General features: G+C 48.5%; 3 protein-coding genes across 3 annotated transcripts; all 3 read right to left on the bottom strand.

The window, feature by feature from the left end:
* Positions 1-51: 51 nt before the first annotated feature.
* On the bottom strand, positions 52-1,594 carry ACRALDRAFT_1072795 (uncharacterized protein; the record flags this gene model as incomplete). The annotated part of the gene is made up of 4 exons (XM_071018024.1): positions 52-848; positions 1,233-1,301; positions 1,367-1,447; positions 1,567-1,594. The coding sequence occupies 4 exons, from the start codon at positions 1,592-1,594 to the stop codon at positions 52-54; spliced, it is 975 nt and encodes a 324-aa protein (XP_070872069.1).
* A 1,453-nt stretch (positions 1,595-3,047) lies between these two features.
* ACRALDRAFT_1036898 (glycoside hydrolase family 64 protein) lies at positions 3,048-4,355 on the bottom strand (the record flags this gene model as incomplete). Its single annotated transcript, XM_071015043.1, has 1 exon — positions 3,048-4,355. The coding sequence occupies one exon, from the start codon at positions 4,353-4,355 to the stop codon at positions 3,048-3,050; it is 1,308 nt and encodes a 435-aa protein (XP_070872068.1).
* Positions 4,356-8,721: 4,366 nt separating this feature from the next.
* Positions 8,722-11,765, bottom strand: ACRALDRAFT_2112723 (uncharacterized protein; the record flags this gene model as incomplete). The annotated part of the gene is made up of 4 exons (XM_071023594.1): positions 8,722-10,847; positions 10,933-10,965; positions 11,038-11,314; positions 11,412-11,765. 4 exons carry the CDS (start codon positions 11,763-11,765, stop codon positions 8,722-8,724), a joined length of 2,790 nt encoding a protein of 929 aa, XP_070872067.1.
* Between the last annotated feature and the right edge of the window lie 5,789 nt (positions 11,766-17,554).

Genomic DNA, 17,554 nt, shown 5'->3' with positions numbered 1-17,554 from the left:
TAGTCAAAGTGAGAGGCTATTCAGTTGCCGAAAGTCCAAGGTCTTGACAGGTTACTTGCCCTCATTGCTCGCAACAGCTAGGTAGGGATCGAAGCCCTCCTCGTTAGCAAACCGCCATCGCAGCTCGTCCTCCAACTCGAGCATGTGGGCATTGTGCTTCTGACGAAGCTTGGCCTGTCGCTCACGAAACTCCCTCTGGGTGATGATCGAGTCGGCGAGCTGGTTTCGGAGAACGACGCACTCCTTGTCCTGGACCTTGGCCAGTTCTTCACGGGCAGCCTGTATGAAGACCTCTTGTCGGCGCTTCTCTTCCGTCTCCTTCTTCTTCAGCATTTCCTCTTTCTTCTCCAGCTCCTCCTCCTTCTTCTTCAATTCCTCTTCTTTCTTCTTCAGTTCTTCCCGCTTGGCATTTTCCTCCCCCTTTTTAGCTGGCATAACTTGGTTGGCGCCCCGCATGGTTCTCTCCCGTACGCCCAGAAGGCTAGGTGTCGGGGAAGGAGACCGGGAGCTGATTCTGGTGGGAGGCTGGGAGTCGGCCGACGATTCCCGGTGTGTCTTCTGCGTAGAGTTGCGAGTATCCCGTTGATCCCGTCGTTTTCGCACGTTCTGGCGCTGCTCACGTAGTCGCCGAAGAGAGGCTTCACTGCGGCGACCATGAGGAGGGGGGTCATTCTCAGCAAGGTTTCGGCGCCGATTACTGGACGCAGCACTGCCCTCGGGATCGTCCTTGTGCTTATAGGTAACAAAGCTGTCCTTATCATTCTGGCGACGACGATAAGGAATGGGATCCTGATCGACATCGCTTTGCTCCTTGTCGGGCAAGTGGCTGTAGTCGACCATGTGTGGACCTTTATGGAGTGGATAGTCCGCGAGGTCATCGTCCGCAAAAGTGACACTCCGGCGTCGACGATGGAGTTGAAGAGCTTCATCACCATCATCACGACGCCGGTCATGGGAGGGAAGCCTCTCGTTGACCTCTTGAGGGCTAGGCCGGCGGCGATAGGGAGAAGGCTCGGAATGGTAATCGTCTTGGTGCCGATAATCCTGATCCCTCAACCTGTCTCCGCGTGCGGTCAGAGAACAGCGTCCCCTGTGCTCTGCCGATGCCAAAACGTCCCGAGCATGGTCGAGGCAGAGCACAACCAGCCGTGTCTCTACAGCAGCAACATCGTGTTCGTGACGTGAATGGGCACCAGAGATGCCAGCGATGTCTTGGAAGGCAAGACAGGTACTTGGATAGCGTCCAAGGCCGTAAAATTCCTCATAGGTTGGGCCACGATCGTCCTTGGGGGAGGGGGTATCTGAGAGTCAGTTAGTATTAGTTCAATGTTGTAAATCTAGCGTACAACTGGGAGGATGGACTTACGCTTGGGGCATACAAACTTATGACGAGCGTCGGGATGAGTATCAGGGGTTACGTGGCAACCTGGAACGGCGCATATCTCATCTGAAAATTGATTAGAGCAACCGTACAAGACATAGTTAACAGTGAAGGTAGAACAACGTAACCATGAACGCCTGGTCAACGTCATCCTCATTTTCCCGGAAGCAAGAGATCGCACTTACGCTTTTTACAATACGTATTCCCAGCCATGGTGGCTTCGATACAGAAAGTGCCGTCGGGAAGACAGGCGCGGCAGGTGTCTGAAATGGATGACATCGGATCGAAGCAGGTTAGTTGACTGGAAAAGGCTGCTGGAGGCGATGGGCCGATGGCTCCGATGTCGAAGAGCACTTACGAAGATCGCAATGGATAGAATAGACTCGTATGCCTTTGACGATGCGATACGCATGGCGATGGCGACACCCAACGACGGGGCAACGCACAGATTTAGAGGCCGGCATTCCCATTTTTGGCGCAAATCTGTCTCATAGGCAACGATGAAGAGCCAGAGAATCTGCCTGGCGGCCAAATTTCTTGATAGTCGAAGCCGCAGATACTTGGATGTGAGGAGTCAATGGCAGGGGTACTCTGAAGAAGAGTCTGATATGTTATAGTAACGGGGAAGAGAAGACGCGATGGACAAATCTAAGATCAGAGTCTGAAGATAAAGAGAAGAACCTCATGCAAGAAATCAAAGGGATAGGCAGACACTTGGTAAAGGGGGGGGGGGGTCAAAAGACATGGTCCACCATGCATTCGGTTAGCAATAAAGAATGATATAGGAAAGCTGTGCTAATAAAGAAAGGTAATAAAACGCAGTGTCCAAAGTTGGTTATGGCTGCCTAGAGCGTGAGTGGAACACCGAAGTTATGGCTCAAGATGCTGATGCTTAACAAGGCAGTAGTTACGAGTTGTGCTAAGCACAAGTCCGTGTTTCTTTGAAGGTTGGACTGTTGGAATTTTAAGAAAGTCTCTAAGTATCTTCTTTGCTTATGGTTAGCATAACAAGTAAACTATCAGTGTCTTCAGGTTATCATAACCAAATATATCAACAAAGAGCCCCTTTAGCCTAGAGAAAGTTATGATATAGTGATCTTTGATATATTCTTATCTCTCAAGCTCTCCTTGACTAAGCCTTCTAAGATGAATCTTGTTCTTTTCGGATAAATCTTTCTCTTTCAATAATTCATAGCCCGATTTACATCGCACCCGAGGATAGAAATCGGATACATAACTCATAGCATATAGGCTTCTTACGAATAGCCCATTCATATAGACCAGATTGATACGGAACTATTGATACAACTCGGTGATGTCTTGATCTGGGCACGAGTCATGTCAACGTTCCGTGGAGAACCGGAGGCCGAAGCTTCGGAATCAGGGGTAGTAAGATGGTCTGCCAAATATTGCATTGCCCATTTCATATCCAAGTACAAACCAGACAAAGTAGTATATATGATGCATGCATTCCATGCGTCCTTCTTGCTCAGAAATATCCATCCATATATATAAGAAATCCTATCACGGATTGGGAAGACAGACGAGAGGTCCTCCTATTTATGCCCTAACTATATGCGCAAGATGTGATCAGTTATAATCAATCCAAAATCCTATGTGCAATGCAATCTGATAGTGTCTGGTATCATAGTGCCATACTTGCAGCTCAACCGCCAGGAACCTGGGAGCCACCGACGAAGAAAGTAAGCGACTCGGGGTCTCCAGAGGAGATCAAACCAGCAGCATCATCCGCGCCGTCGGGGTTAACATCATCGTAAGGGAAAGCATAGCCCTTCCCGTCAACCTCATGTTCGTGAACAATGCGGCTATAGTGCGAGGTTGGACTCCTGGTGTAGTAGTGCTCGGCGTCCAGGCCAGGCTGGTAGTCTCCCCCGTCGAGGAGGAGGGTAGTCCTCGTAAAAGCAGCGCAAAGCCGCGGTACCACGGCGGTATGAACACCATTATCAGACTTCTTCACGGTAAACGGACCCGAGTTGCAGCCCCAAATGTCGCCGGCCGTCGGCTTGGCATAAGGCCGACTGTCTCCCTCGCACTCGAGCTCGTCCTGGTCGCTGACCCGGCACCCCACCACGCCGAGCTCGTTCTGCAGATTGACGCGCAGCGTGTTGTGTCGGTAGTGCTCCCACACATCATCGACGTACTCGGTCCAGTAGTCCTCGAAGCCGGAGGCGTCAATGTCGGCGTAGTCCTTGGGCGACAGCGCGCGGAGGAGCTTGCCGTTCTTATCGGCAACGCAGTTCGCTGCCCAGGGGCGGCCATCCGACTCGCCCTGACTCCTGAGGTGTTGGCAGATGCTGCTGAGTGCTGTGGACGGGAGACCGAGGACTTCCTGTACGGCACCGCCGAGACTGCGGAGGACCATGCCCACGGCGAGACCGACGTAGTCGACGAAGCTGATGTTGGCCCAGATGACGCCTTTGTCGGTGAGGGTCAGCTCGACGAAGCCCCAGTTGAGTCCGGCGCTGGGATCCTCCAGGTTGCTGATCGAGGGCTGCACGAGACCATCGCCTTTGCCTGTCCAGACCATGAAGAAGCGGAGATTGCCCTCGCAGAAGTAGATGCGGCCCGAGGTCAGGGCGATGGGGAGGGTGATGTTGAGCGTCTGGCCCTGTGCGGGCATGGGGATGGCGATCTCGTCGTGGTCGATGGGGATGGGGATCTCGGAGCCGCCCGAGGTGGGGTAGTGGAGAGTGCCGTCTCTTCGGAGGAAGACGACGTGTCCGTTCGAGTCTTGGCCGGAGATGTAGGAGTTGAGGGCACCGCCACCGAAGTTGTTGACCAAGTTGAGGGGCAGGTTGCCCTCGACGACATCGAAGCGGCGGTGGTTAGAGATATATCGATTATCTTTGCCGTCGAGCAAGTTTTCTTCTGTAATGACAATGTCCTCAACACCACCGGGCCTGGCCCGGCTGTACTCATTGGGGCTATTCCGTATGAAGTTGGCAAAAGGCATGGCCATGGCGGAGCCGACCATGCCGATAAGGAGTGAAGTGGTCCGCATTTTTGTCCAAAGGGGCAAGAATGATAAAAGGAATGACAGTGAAGAGCTCGTGGACTTGGCAGTGGGAACTAGGGAGTGGCGGTTGTCAAACAGGAGCTAGTTGATATGACCAGAGGAGCCCTGGTCCGTTATATATCCTGGATGTCCAGATAGACCATCCTACTCAGTCAATGTCACCTCGAGGTCAAGATTGGAGAATATCATGGGTGAAATGGGTCTTCACAGCTTCGTCAAGCCGTTTTGCCGTACCGGCCGTTGCCCCTCCCAGGGGGTGGACTTGGGACAATCACATCTACATCAAGGAGAATGGATGCAGAATTACAAGACCCATGTTCTCGCAGTCCTTCCTATTTCGGCGGAAGGATGAATTACTGAGCGTGCTGGACTGGCTGGAGAGACGCCAGAGGATAAGACATAGCCACAGAATGGGTCCAGCTACCAGACATCGCCCGAGGCGGACGGAAAGGTGGTGTCCTGCAGTCATCCGTACGGGAGATCTCGAGAACATGGAGTGGTCATGGCCATCCACACGCTCACGGCACATGACATCCTGCCGGAGAGGTGCCCCAAAGGAGAAGCTCCATTAGCTTCTAGCTTGACGTCGGTAGTCGTTTTGCGTTTAGTCCAAAAGGTCTGTCCGGGGTACAATAAAAAAGTCAGGGGGGCCGTTGTATGCCTGACAGGGATGGCAAGATAGATTCGCATTCCAGGTGATCAGGTCGAGCCCGACATGGCTGTCGCCACGAATAATAAGTCGGAGGTGGTCTGAATAAAGTCACACTTGAAATTAGGGGGTGGGTTGGTCCCTGCTAGTTCCGTGGTGGTTCGGTATCAGAGGTGCACCAAGATGTGTCCGTTGCTTTTTCCTGTTTACCATGTGGGCAAGACATCTGCCGTCGCTTCAGCACATCAGCTTCTGATGCCGAGCGTGCTGGGATTGGGTGACGTGACGGGCCGTGTGTCTTGAAGACAGACCAATGGTATAGGATGCATGTATTATGTTTACACCTGCCTGATTCAAGAACGGGTCCGTCCGTGGTCTGGAATGAGTTGGGCGAGTGTGGGTGTACGTTGTAAGTGTTCAAGTCCCCGAGTAAACCCTTTCCCCTGCCATGTGGAAGTGAAGGCCCACTGGTATGGTTAATGTCTGCCGTGATAACTACTGCCGATACTGTGACGTTGCAGTCAGTACTCGGTATCCATGCTACTTTTAATGTTACTGCTGATGGTTACATGCCAACTGTGGCCCTTTGTCTCCATTACTCCCGAAGGATTCGGCTCGTTACCATCTACAGACTGAGGTTTGATACTCATTTTAGATGCTGCAGTCGAGGATCGTGGTCGAAACGATGTCTTCGGGTTGGAGTAGACGCCATCTTGAGCATAGGAAATACAGGGGGGTCGAAAAAAAGGGGTCTAGACAGAAAAAAGGGTGGGTTAGGATCAACTTTCGTCATCCAAAAGCACCGAAGGGTTCACCAAAGTTGATTCTGGGAAACAACAAAACGTTGATATAGAGTACTCTCGACTCACAAGTGTATCGTCTTGACATTAGCTTACCACGTAGCCAACAAATGAGATGGGACGAGGGACAAGCTGGGGTATGAGGTGCCACTAGACGATTCATGCGGGCTGTTTACCGCATTGTCTCTCGATCCCGTCCCATCCAACACACAAAGTGATGAACCAGGGACACGTTTACTCGGCCTGTCTTCCCATGACAAGCTCCCGCCCTGTCGCGCAACTGTCCGTGTCTGTTGACCTCCTGTGTCCCATGAACGTCCAACCTTCCCGATTATTACAACCTTCGACATGCCAGGCCGCGAAGCCGGTGGGACGACGTGATAAGGGACCATATGAGGACGTGTCGTGTGCCTGGCTTAAACGGTAGGACAGTTGGGCGCATCTCTGAACTGTGAGCGCTTGACGCCCCCTTACCAGGTCCCAGCAAGCACAGACAAGGGGAGTGTAATATCAAATCGTCATGGCGAAGACCGGGGACTTGGACAAAAACGTAGAATAGTTTCACATGCGCCCCCACACAATTGTTCCCGTCTTCCCAAGTCTCATGAACAGCCAGGGTCGTGACTGGGTTCTCGGGGCCTTGCATTGGAGTGGGTTAGGTGAAGGACACGGCCGAGGAGAGGCCGACGCTAAGGCCGGCGCATGCACGGTAGCGCCGAGGGAGAATCCGGGGAAGAACCACACGCGGACTGCCTAGCCACGGCTTGGGTCTCGACCACTGACTCGCCATCAAGTCACACGCCGTGTCTCCTGCTTCGGCTCTTCAGAATATGATTCGCGGCACTGCACTGTTTTCCACGATTCCCAACTTCACTGATATCTTGGTCGAAAAATGGAACCAAGAGCCGACAACTTACAAGGGGACCGGGCGGCGAAACCGGATTACACCACTCAGGAAAACGATTACCAGATGTAGCCCGGAGAGGTTGTGGCACCCATAGCCTCCAGCATCTGACCGCCGATGGGCATCGAGGTCAAGGGGGCGAAGCTGACACGGAATTTCATCGTACCTATCCAGTAGAACACATGTCGGATTGTCATTTTCTTGTCTTGCGACGATAGAGACGAACGTAAGAGTCGCAAGTCGAGCAACACGCGTGCGCCGAAATATCCCGTAATTCGCACGTCGTTCCCACGCCACTGTCGGGGTCTGATATGATGGTGGCTAGACAAACCCCTTTTGATATCAACTCTTCCGTCGCTCAGGGCAAGGCTCACCCGGCGTCAAGGGCAAGAAGTAACCAGACCTCAGGCTCCAGGCGACGGCGAACGCGTAGAGTGCTGTGATTGTCCCGTCTCGCTGTAAAAGCCGGACCATGCGACGACGGATGGCAAACTCGAGCAGGCAGACCTAGGCTGCAGCACCGTATCGCCAAGCTAAACCATCCTCTTCTCGCCCATGAGTTGTGTATAAGGCATCGGACTTAGACTAGTAACGCCCAGGACCATCAGCCCCCGAGAGAACAGTGGTGGCATCTGGCGACGATTTAATTTTCGATGCCCGGACATTTGGGGCCACGCAGGTCCATTCGTCGGATTTTGCTTCATGTTTACCTCGTATCGGCCCCGAAACCTAGTCATTATGACAATGGGCCAAGAGGGGATTGAAAACAGTGGCAACATTCGTCCACGTCGGTGCGCATTCTGTGACCGGCTAGGCCGCGATGGAGTCCGTATATCTGAGTCTGAATTGGCGGTTACGGCATTTGTAATTGACTTGGCCCCAGAAAGAGATAAGACTTCATCGTAATTCGTTCTGGTCGCAATTGCGATGTCTCTGGGAGTGGAATATTGTCGGTAAGGCCGTTTTAAATGGATGGGAACTTGCAAGTCGGAAAAGACGAGGAAAAAAAGAAGCCCGCTCAGTAGGTCAGGTCAGCATCTTATCTCACCTTATCTCTTACTTCCATTTATCATATCTTATCTCCCATCTCCTACCTAGGTATAGTGGGTGAGCAAAAGTGATGAGTAGGTATTAGTAATACGTGTACGTTAAGAAACTAATGCTTGCTCACTATATCTGGTACGAAATCTTATCTTATCTACCATCTGCTTTCTCTTTTATCTTATCCCCTATCTCTAATGTCTTATCTCTTATCCCCCCCGTATCGTCACCGTGGTCACCATCATCCCATCGTCTACCATCACGATCACCACTATCACCATCGCCTTCAGTCCCCAACCACAAGGTGAATATAATTATTCCCGCCTAAACAGCGTCTTATTTGTACTACGCCCAGTATCGGCTACTCGCTCCTGGCCCAACACGTATCGCCCCAACCCCTCTATCCACCTACATTCCAAAGGAGTCGAACCAGTTGCATATACTAACTTCGTACTCAAAGTAGAACACGGTCCAGGTGTTGTGCGCATCACAAGGCAACATGATACGTCTACTGTAGAAGAATGGTTGTTATTTTGTCAAGCAATCGTAATCGTACTCGACCCAGTAGATACACACTGGACACACGCCTGAACCCCTTCATGATACCCGTCCACGCAGAAAACCATTACAACCAGTGGTCCAAAACTTGCCGTGAAATAAACCATCTCATCCCTTAACCTGACTCCGCCAGCGAGATATATCAACCATAATGTCCAATCTAGCCCGAGCCTGGGCACATAAATAAATAATGACAACAAACCCAAGGTGTATCCGTGAATCAAAAGCCGCTTGAAATCTATATGCCAGTTCGTCGCTCGTCATGAAAAATGTCGTCAGCGCCAATATGGCGCCGCCCCTCTAGTTGAATGTCCAGAAACCGAGAAGAATGGCGAGGATATTCGTTTTCGTTCAGCCCAGCTGCTTGCCAGACTCCATCGGCGTGACGAGCACGCCGGGCGTGCTGGCCCCAGAGTCGAGCTTGTCGTACTCTGCCGAGTCGGAGCTCTTATCCGACTTGGAATCCTCGTTCGGCTCAGCTGTCTTGGCCGAGTCCGTGTCCTCCGGCTGCTGCTCCTTTCCCTTCTCCTTGGGACCCTCAGGTGGTGAAGGTTCGGGGCCCTTCTTATCCCCAGAAGCCACCTCCTTCTTTTCGTCACCAGACGCCGCCTTCGCCTCCCCCGCCGCCTCCTGGGCCGTCTTCTCCCCAGCTTCTTCCGTAGGCTGTTGCTTCTCGCGCACGCCGCCCGCGTTCTCCTGCGCGTTGTCGAGGTCGGCACCTCCCTTCCTGCCCATGCCGTTCTCCAGCAGGTCGCCGCCTTCCATGACGACCCGCAGGTCGAGATGCTCGTCTTTGGAGTACAGCTGGAACCCGACGATGCAGATGGCGTTCCACGGCTCCGGCGCGTCCTCATCCTCGGACTCGAAGATGGCCGACTTGGGAAGCGGTGGCTGCGCCGGCGTCAGTCGCGGCTTGCGGACCATGTCGTCGCTGCTGTAGAGTTCCTCCCAATCCTCAATGGGCGAGTCGGACGAGTCGCCGTCCGTGTCGGGACGAGGCGCAGGGGCCTTCTTCTTCTCTCGCTTCTTGCCCTCCTTCTTGGCAGCAGGGGAGGCGGCTTTCTCATCCGATGTTTGTCCGTCCGCCTTGCCCCCGTCGTTGGCCTGGTCCTTGTTGACCTGCTGCTGTACCTCCTCTTCCGCAGAGCTTTCGTCGGCATCGTCGACCACGGCCGGGCCTCGCTTGCGCTCGCGCTTGGCCGTGTTCTTCTCCTTCTGCTTCTTGTTGACCATGCGGTTCAAGTGGCGCCTCTCCCACTGCTTGCGACGCTCCTTCTGCCGCGATGCCGACGCCTTCTGCTGATCCCTTATCTTGCGCAGTCGGGCCACCTCCTCGATGTGGGCCGCACCCTTGCTGTGGGCCAGGTCGTAAGCGTAGCCAACCTGCGCCAGCTTTTCGTTCTCCGTCCGGTCCTTGCACTCGCGCTTGACCACGTCTTCGACCGAAGGCTGCTTTGCGTCTCTCTCGGCCGTCACGCTGATGAACACGCTGTATTCGCCGGCCGGCATGTCCGGGATCTCAATCGACACGCTGCGCGACATGAGGTAATTGCCGTGCGACCGTACAAAGTAGTCCTCTGCGTCGGGCCGGCCCTTCTCGTGGATGCGGAAGTGCAGTCGGAAGCTGTATTGGCCGTGGAGACCCTTGAAGTAGCGGTCGTCGAGCTGCGCCAGGGTCAAGACCAGTGGTGAATCCCGGGTCAGCGTGAACTGGAACTTTTCGTTGTATTGGGGCTTCCACGGAGCCTCGACGCCGATCCAGCGTTGGCAGCAGCGCCAGTCGGGGTCCCGGAACAGCCTGGTGCGGTCGATGTGCTGGAACTTGTTGAGGAAGTCCTCGTACGAGATCCAGAAAGAAGAGTCGTTGCCGAAGTGGTGGTTGAGTTCGGATTGGGCATCCGGTGTCCATTCTTTGGACCCGTCGGACCAGGCGCCTTCCCAGATGCCCTTCCGGACCTTGCCCCAGGGATTTCTCAGCTTGAGCAGTCTCTCGCCCGACTTGAGAGTCTTGGCCTCCATGAGGACGTAGGCGTGGCCTTCGGAGATGCCATCGCGGCTGCCGTATCCACACTCGAGCAGACCAGTGGAGCAACCAAACAGAAACTCGTCGTTGACCCTGGTCAGCTCATTGTTCCAGAAATTTTCCGTGTCGAGAATGTCCGACACGAGGATTTCGGTCGTGGCACCGCCGGAGAGGTCCTCGAGGGCCTCGCCGATCCAACCACCGATCAAAGAGGCGTAGTCGCCGTGGGCCTTGGCGTAGGCCTTCTCGAGAAGCGGCACCCATGTCTCGTTTTGATCCTTGCATTGTCCGAAGAAGAGCGCCTTGGAGCCCGTCTGGTACGTCTTGCGGTAGACGCGCTCCTGGTCTTCCCGGTCAATCTGCTGCAAAAGGTCCCGCTGCATACTGCGAGAATCCCATGCGGGCGACTTGAGGTAGAGCTTGTCGTCGATGATGGAGTAGATCCATTCGCCATCTACAGTTTGGCTTGGTTAGCAATCTCTCTGTTTTCTTTTCTTCGTCGTTCTGTCCAAGGCGCAGTGGTGGATGGGACGGCTTACCTCTGTAAAAGACGAAACCGTAGATACCAATACCTGTTTCGCACCGTCAGCAATGGGTCGGCTCAAAACTGTGAAGCACGGGAGATGCTGCATCTGCCCACTCACGTTGATCATATTCCACGCAAATTTTCTCCAGCGCACCCGGAACGTTGGCCAGAGCCGTCAGACTAGCGATGAGCCAACAATCGCCGAGGTTGCCTTGCTTCACATCGTCGCCACTGAGCGACTTCATGAAAGTAGGCTTCTCGAAAATTTCGTGCACGCGCTTGACGGCCTTGGGCACGGAAGCGCTGGTGCTGGAAAGCGAGGACCTGCTGACAGACCACTTGGTGCCACCCAAGTGGTTGAGGCAGTGGCCCTTCTCCCATTTGAGATCCCAGTCCTGTCAAAAGAAACATATTAGCTTCCGTCGGTCTAAAGCTCTAACTCCTGCCGCACACGGGCAGGCGTTCTTTCTAGTCAGGAACCCAGAGGCTTACCAGATCAAAGCTCGGATCCCGATACCGTGTATTTATCCTGCGGCATTCCTGAATAATCTTCCTGACCTTCCGGCGGCATTCTTCTGCGGCCCGTTCGTAGCCAGCGTTGGGCGATTCGTTGGGCCTGTCGTGGCTCGCGGGAGGAAGAACGGGGTCGAAGGGCAGGACGGCGAGGGGTTTGCTGAACTTGCGCTTCTGGAAAGTCTTCCAGATGTAGTTGATGGTCTGCTGGGGTGGAGGCTTGGGCTTCTTCTTCTTCTTCTTCTGGTCATTGCTATTGCCGTTGTTGTTGTTGGGCTGCGGGCGGGGTCGGCGAGGGTCGTCCGACTCCTCGGAGGAGCTGTAGCCGTACATGGTGTCGTTTGAGTGTCTGTCGGTGGGTGGAGGAGGACGGCGTACGGAAACAGGTTCGTGTTATCGACAGTTGATCGCAAACGAGGGTATCCCCAGAATCGGCTACCGAGGTGTACAGGTGTTAACCACTGGGAAAAGACTGAACAAGGTCCAATAGACCGAAGTGAAGGAAGAGTACGCCGGCACAAAAAACAGCGCGACCAGTATGCTGAGACGAAAAACCAAGGGGAGGGAGGGAAAGGAGGGAGGGGAGGGCAAGGACAGAGATATGGTCAACGAATATATAAGACGAAAAGGAGCAGGGAAAAAGGGGGAAAGCGGGTGGGTGCGAGGCCGGAAATCGGGATGCGTACAGGGAGACTAGACGCCTCGGGGAACTGGCGGGCGTGATCCAGCATAGCTCGATCGGTGACCAGGAGTCAGGGGACTCCCACACCGCCCTCGACATGAGCATGGGATTTGGCTGTACCTGGGGCATCCCCGAAAGCCGATGAGGTTTAGCGGGGTGGCGTGCCGCGACCTGCACGACCCCTGGTCAGCCAGAAGGGTCGCGGGAGTGATCCCAACGTGTCGGCGAAGCATCAGGCTAGCGTAGGGGGTGGGGTGCGGGTCGAACTAGCTGGAGAACCGCCTTGCCTAGTTCGATTGGCGGGGAGTGGAATTGGTAATGTAATCATTTTTTTGGTCGGATTTGTCGAAGAAGAGAGGAATTGTTGGTTGACCGAGTCGAGTCGGGAGCCCCAAGGGGAACGGAAGAAAGCGGACTTTGCGGCTCTGTTAGTACCGAGTAGCGCCAACGGTACCGGTAGCGGTAGCGGTATCGAGTAGATGGCATTAATAACATCGAGCCAAAAAGAGATAACAGGATAGGGTGGCGTTTGCTGAAGAAGCGGCCTTGCCGGAGTCGAGGCTTAAGGTGGTGGCGGGGAAAAATGGAAATTGAAAAATGGGGAATAGAAAATGGAAAGTGGCAGGTCGAACCCAACAACCGATTTCTGGGGCATGACAGCGGTGACTTTCCCGTGTCGTTGTACACTATACGTGTACAGGGACTTGACACTGTACGGCGAAGTAATGTGGGACAGTGTATATACTGTGTATGTTATGTGTACTTCGCAATTACCAGATAGTGACCCGAGCGTCTTATTCAACTTCCGCTGATAGGCCGATCAACCGAATCCCTTCTGCCGGGGTCTGCTTGGGAAACCTCCTGCACCAGTGCGTCTTTGTCCACACCTAGATTCAATCGACCTTTCCCCAAGGCAAACTTCCCGGTAGGATTGTTGCAGTCACGAGGCGTCTATTAAGGATCAAACATGACCCACAGGGCGCAAAGTTGGGGGCGGATCCGCGCGAGTGAGAATGCCTTGGCATTGTGCCTGGTCCCTGTTGGCCGCCTTTTTACAGATGATTGGAATTGCCTGTTCTCGTAACAATCTACGGCATGTACATACATACGTTGTATGTACGTTGTAAGAGATGCTTCGTGCCTGTGAGCCAGTGCTGCCGAGGCGAATCGTATATCGACGCCTTGATGTCTCGACGCCTTTCGAACGATCACACAAGCCCACCGGTTGCCTATGCTGATGTCTTGGAGCTTAACAGATGGCTTTGTCCCACGGCAACGTCGGTGTCGAAGAAAGGCAGCATTCCGTGATCAAAACATAGGTAGTGGGGGAGGGGGGACATTGCGATAAGATAGACAACTCATCACTGGCGGGGAACACTTGCCAAGCTGCCGTTGACATGGGTAGCGAGACGCGCTAACGACACCGTAGGACGGCGTGTAAGTGTGCTGCAGGAGACAGGGGCCAACGCGGGGGTGACATTGGCTACAACGTAGATATATTCGTACGTGGACGTCGTACACGTGCACCATATAAATCAGTTGCTATTTCACGTCAGGATAACTGCATAAGACTCGACTTTGCCCGAGTCTCAGGAGATGACGATACGCATCGCGGGAATTTAGGAGTTACTCGTATATGCTGGTCAAGTTTGTCGGCCTCCCAGCTAAGCCACGAATGAGATTCTCGCGGCAATGGCCACCTTGCAGGCTGCAGTGAGGCCAGCCGCCGCAGACAGGGAAGACATTGGGCATCCCACCTGTCAAGTCCCAGGCCCATCCATAGTGGATGGGAGTGTGCATGCGGGTACAACGCACACAAGGGATTGCCTTCTGCGCCCTAGGTGGCAGGTTAGGTCGTGTTACCCAGGACTTTGAACACGAGCGCCTTGGTCTCTTTACCTCTGTAAATCAAGCACTTTGAATAATTTGTAGATAGAAACGAATTTCTCGACCGTACACTGTGTGAAGTAATTACTTCGTACGGGTACATATTGTATCAAGATTCGAATTCGTATACATACGTACTCGGCTGCGAAAAGGCTGAAAAGGTGCCACAGAACCCTGATTATGGCAACGGTTCCTGTACCTGTACATGTTAGCGGTGACAGTACGAAAGAGTAATGTACACTACTTATTTCGTAGGTACCTTAGGTACGTACGGAAGACCGCAGGACAGACTATTCCAACCTCGAAATTTTTAAAATAAATTAGTAGACTAACGCCTAAGTCTAGTAAATACACGCCTATACAGTATCGTGCATATTAGTATAGTAACGTAGGCTAGTAACAAATAGAAATTCATAAACGTATATTCTAAATAACCGAGCTAATCAGAGATTAGGAAAAAAATTTCCGTCGAATAACTACTATAACGCTACGCTAGATCGTAATCTTACTTTTTCCCCTCTAGATAAGATCGCCCCTTGTAAGTATACCCTATATACGCCACACTATAATAGTATTCTATTAAAAATATTATTAAGGCTTAATTCTATGGCCTTAATTTTATTAGATTCCTGTTTTATAGGGTCTTTTTAGTCGTTACGGCTATCTTACTATTCTATAAAGATAAGGTGTTCTAAGGCGTTCTATGGATATTTACTAACTCTTTGTTTTTAATAGTGCTTTATACTATATACTAATATATAGTCTTATTTCTCGATATATAGTTAAGTATAATAAGATCTTCGTTAATAAGTCTTATACCACGTCCCGTATAAATTCCTGCTATATCTAACTATGTCTAGCCTAAGAGTATTAATAGAGACGACCTCCCCCCCGCCCCCGCTAAGTAACCCCGAGGAATAATTAAGGGCTTAGAGTTAGACGCGTTTATGCTTAAGAGTACGTTATGTTATTCTGCTTATCGCGTCTTATACTAATATATATTAAATAGCACTAGAAGAATCCTGCCCGGGCACTATTTCGCGATATATCGATAAGTAATAGCCTTAAGTACGTGTTCCTACGATAATATTTACTGGTATACGCTAACGTATAAGAAGATCTAGCGTGGTGCTACTCTACGCCGTATATATTAGAAGGGTAGCATAGCGAAAATACCTGAGTTCGATATAACGCGCCCGTAAGCACTCTCTAGACTTTTTATCTAGATATACGGTACTAAGAAGCAGGGCGAGAGCCGTTACGATAAGTGCGTTAATAGAAATAGCAATCTTACTAGCTATATCGTTATTAAGAACTTTAATAAAGGCGCGTGCGGGAACTATATTATTAGTTCGGGCGCTTATAACTATACTATCGCAGGTATATTTATTTTATGGATATATATACTATTCTACGGTATTATACTAATATATACTAGAAGTTATAACGCCGATAGGCAAGAAGCGTAAGGGCTTGTTATAGGCCGGGTCTATAAAGAAGAAGGGAAAGGCCGGGGCGTTAAATCTTAAGGGAATTCCTAAACGCTATTTAGTAAAGTTCCTCGACGTGCTTAGCGATTACGTTAATAATCGTATATCTCTCTCTGCTCTTAATATTCTAACGTATATATTCGTACTAACTTATATATATCTAGTTCCTAATAATAACGATAATAATAATAACGTTTTCTAGAGTGCTATAAAGCACTTAACGATACGATTACGATTTTCCTTTATTTTTTTGTTTTTTTTTTTCCTTTGTTTTTTTGTTTTTTGTTTTTCCTTTTTTTATTTTTTTTTTCGTTTTTTTTTTCTTTTCTTTTCTGCTTTTATAAATAGGATAGGATAATAATAATACTGATTTTATTATATTACTTAATTTTAATTTTCTGATATATAGATTAACTTATATAGTATAGTTTACTATATAATATTTAATATAGTAAAAGAGTATTTTATATATATATATCTTATAATTTATAGGTATTTAATAATTTATATACTACCTTAACCTTTATAAATAGCCTTTATTATAAATAATATACTATATAAATATATATTTATTCTATTATATTATATATAAGCTATTATTACTAAAAGGCCTATATAGGATAATATTATAAAAATAATATTATAAATTCTAATATATAGTGTATTTATTAAGAACTATTATGAATTATAGGCAGAATAAGTTAGACTATAAGTATATATATCTATTTATACGAACTATATATATTTAGAGTATTAATAAAGTATTTATACCTTAATTATTAATATATATAGTTAGTAATATAGAGATATAATATATAAGAAGAGAAAAGTCTATTATATAATATAATAATCTATAGGGTAATAAAGAGTTTATTATCTAATAAAAAGTCTATTACCTAATATAAAAAGACTTTATTAAATCTACTATATAATAAGTTAAAGGATATTATTACTAGTTTAATACAGCATTCTCTTTATGCTTTATATTTATATATAATTATATATTCCCTATCGTTTCCGGTACTTTTTCTTTTCTAAGCTAGGTACTATATTCCTAATATATACTAACGTTATCTTATATATACTAGATTATCTCGTATTATTATAATATTTACTATATATATATATATATATATATATATACTAATATCTGCTATTATCTGCTATTATCTGCTACTAATAAGTCTAGTATAGCTATAAATAGAGAAATTATAAATATAAAAATATATATCTTTATCCTAACTACCATTTATTAATGAAATATATAATGTCTTTATATCCTAATATCCAGTATACAGGACCAGTATATAATATATTAAAAGAGAAAATGCTACGTTTAATCGTGGAGCGGATATAAACTTTTATATAGTAGAAATTAAAAGTCTATAATATAAAACATAACGCTTTTACTAAATTAATACTTTAAATAGAACCTTAATATTAAATTTACTATATATAATATTATATATAATACTATCTATTCTTCTCCTTCCTTCTTATCTATATATCTATATATATACTTTTTCTCTTTAATATACTTACTATCTTCTTACTTTCCTTTACTTCTTAGCTAGTAATAATACTATGAAATATATATATATATTCTTTATAATAGGTAATATATCCTAGTTATCTTAAACCATTAATAATTATTAATAATTCGAGATAATCCAAGATATATCGGTTATTATAAATAACTTCCCTATATATTAAGAATATAGTAGCTAGCTTAGAAAAGAAAAAACAGAGGAAGAGAGAGGGAAGAATTAAATATATATAGAAAAGAGAATAAAGGAGAGAACGATAGTGTATTAGGTAGTGGACTTAATATACGCTTTTCTTTCTACCCTACGTAATGGTTTACTATTATATAGTAAACGACGTTATATTACGCAATAGACTCTTATCTTCTCTTCTTATATTTTATATTAATAACTTTATATATTAATAATTAAGTTATTAATGCTTTATTAATATTATTAATATATATAGATTAGTATAAAGATATATATATCTTTATACTCCTTATTCTTTTGCCTATAATTATATAATAGCTATTAATA

This window comes from Sodiomyces alcalophilus, assembly GCF_042370955.1.
Source record: "Sodiomyces alcalophilus JCM 7366 unplaced genomic scaffold ACRALscaffold_8, whole genome shotgun sequence".
Taxonomy (NCBI): Eukaryota; Fungi; Ascomycota; class Sordariomycetes; order Glomerellales; family Plectosphaerellaceae; genus Sodiomyces; species Sodiomyces alcalophilus.
Note: the sequence above shows the minus strand (reverse complement) of the source record. Positions and strands in the feature narration are given on the sequence as shown.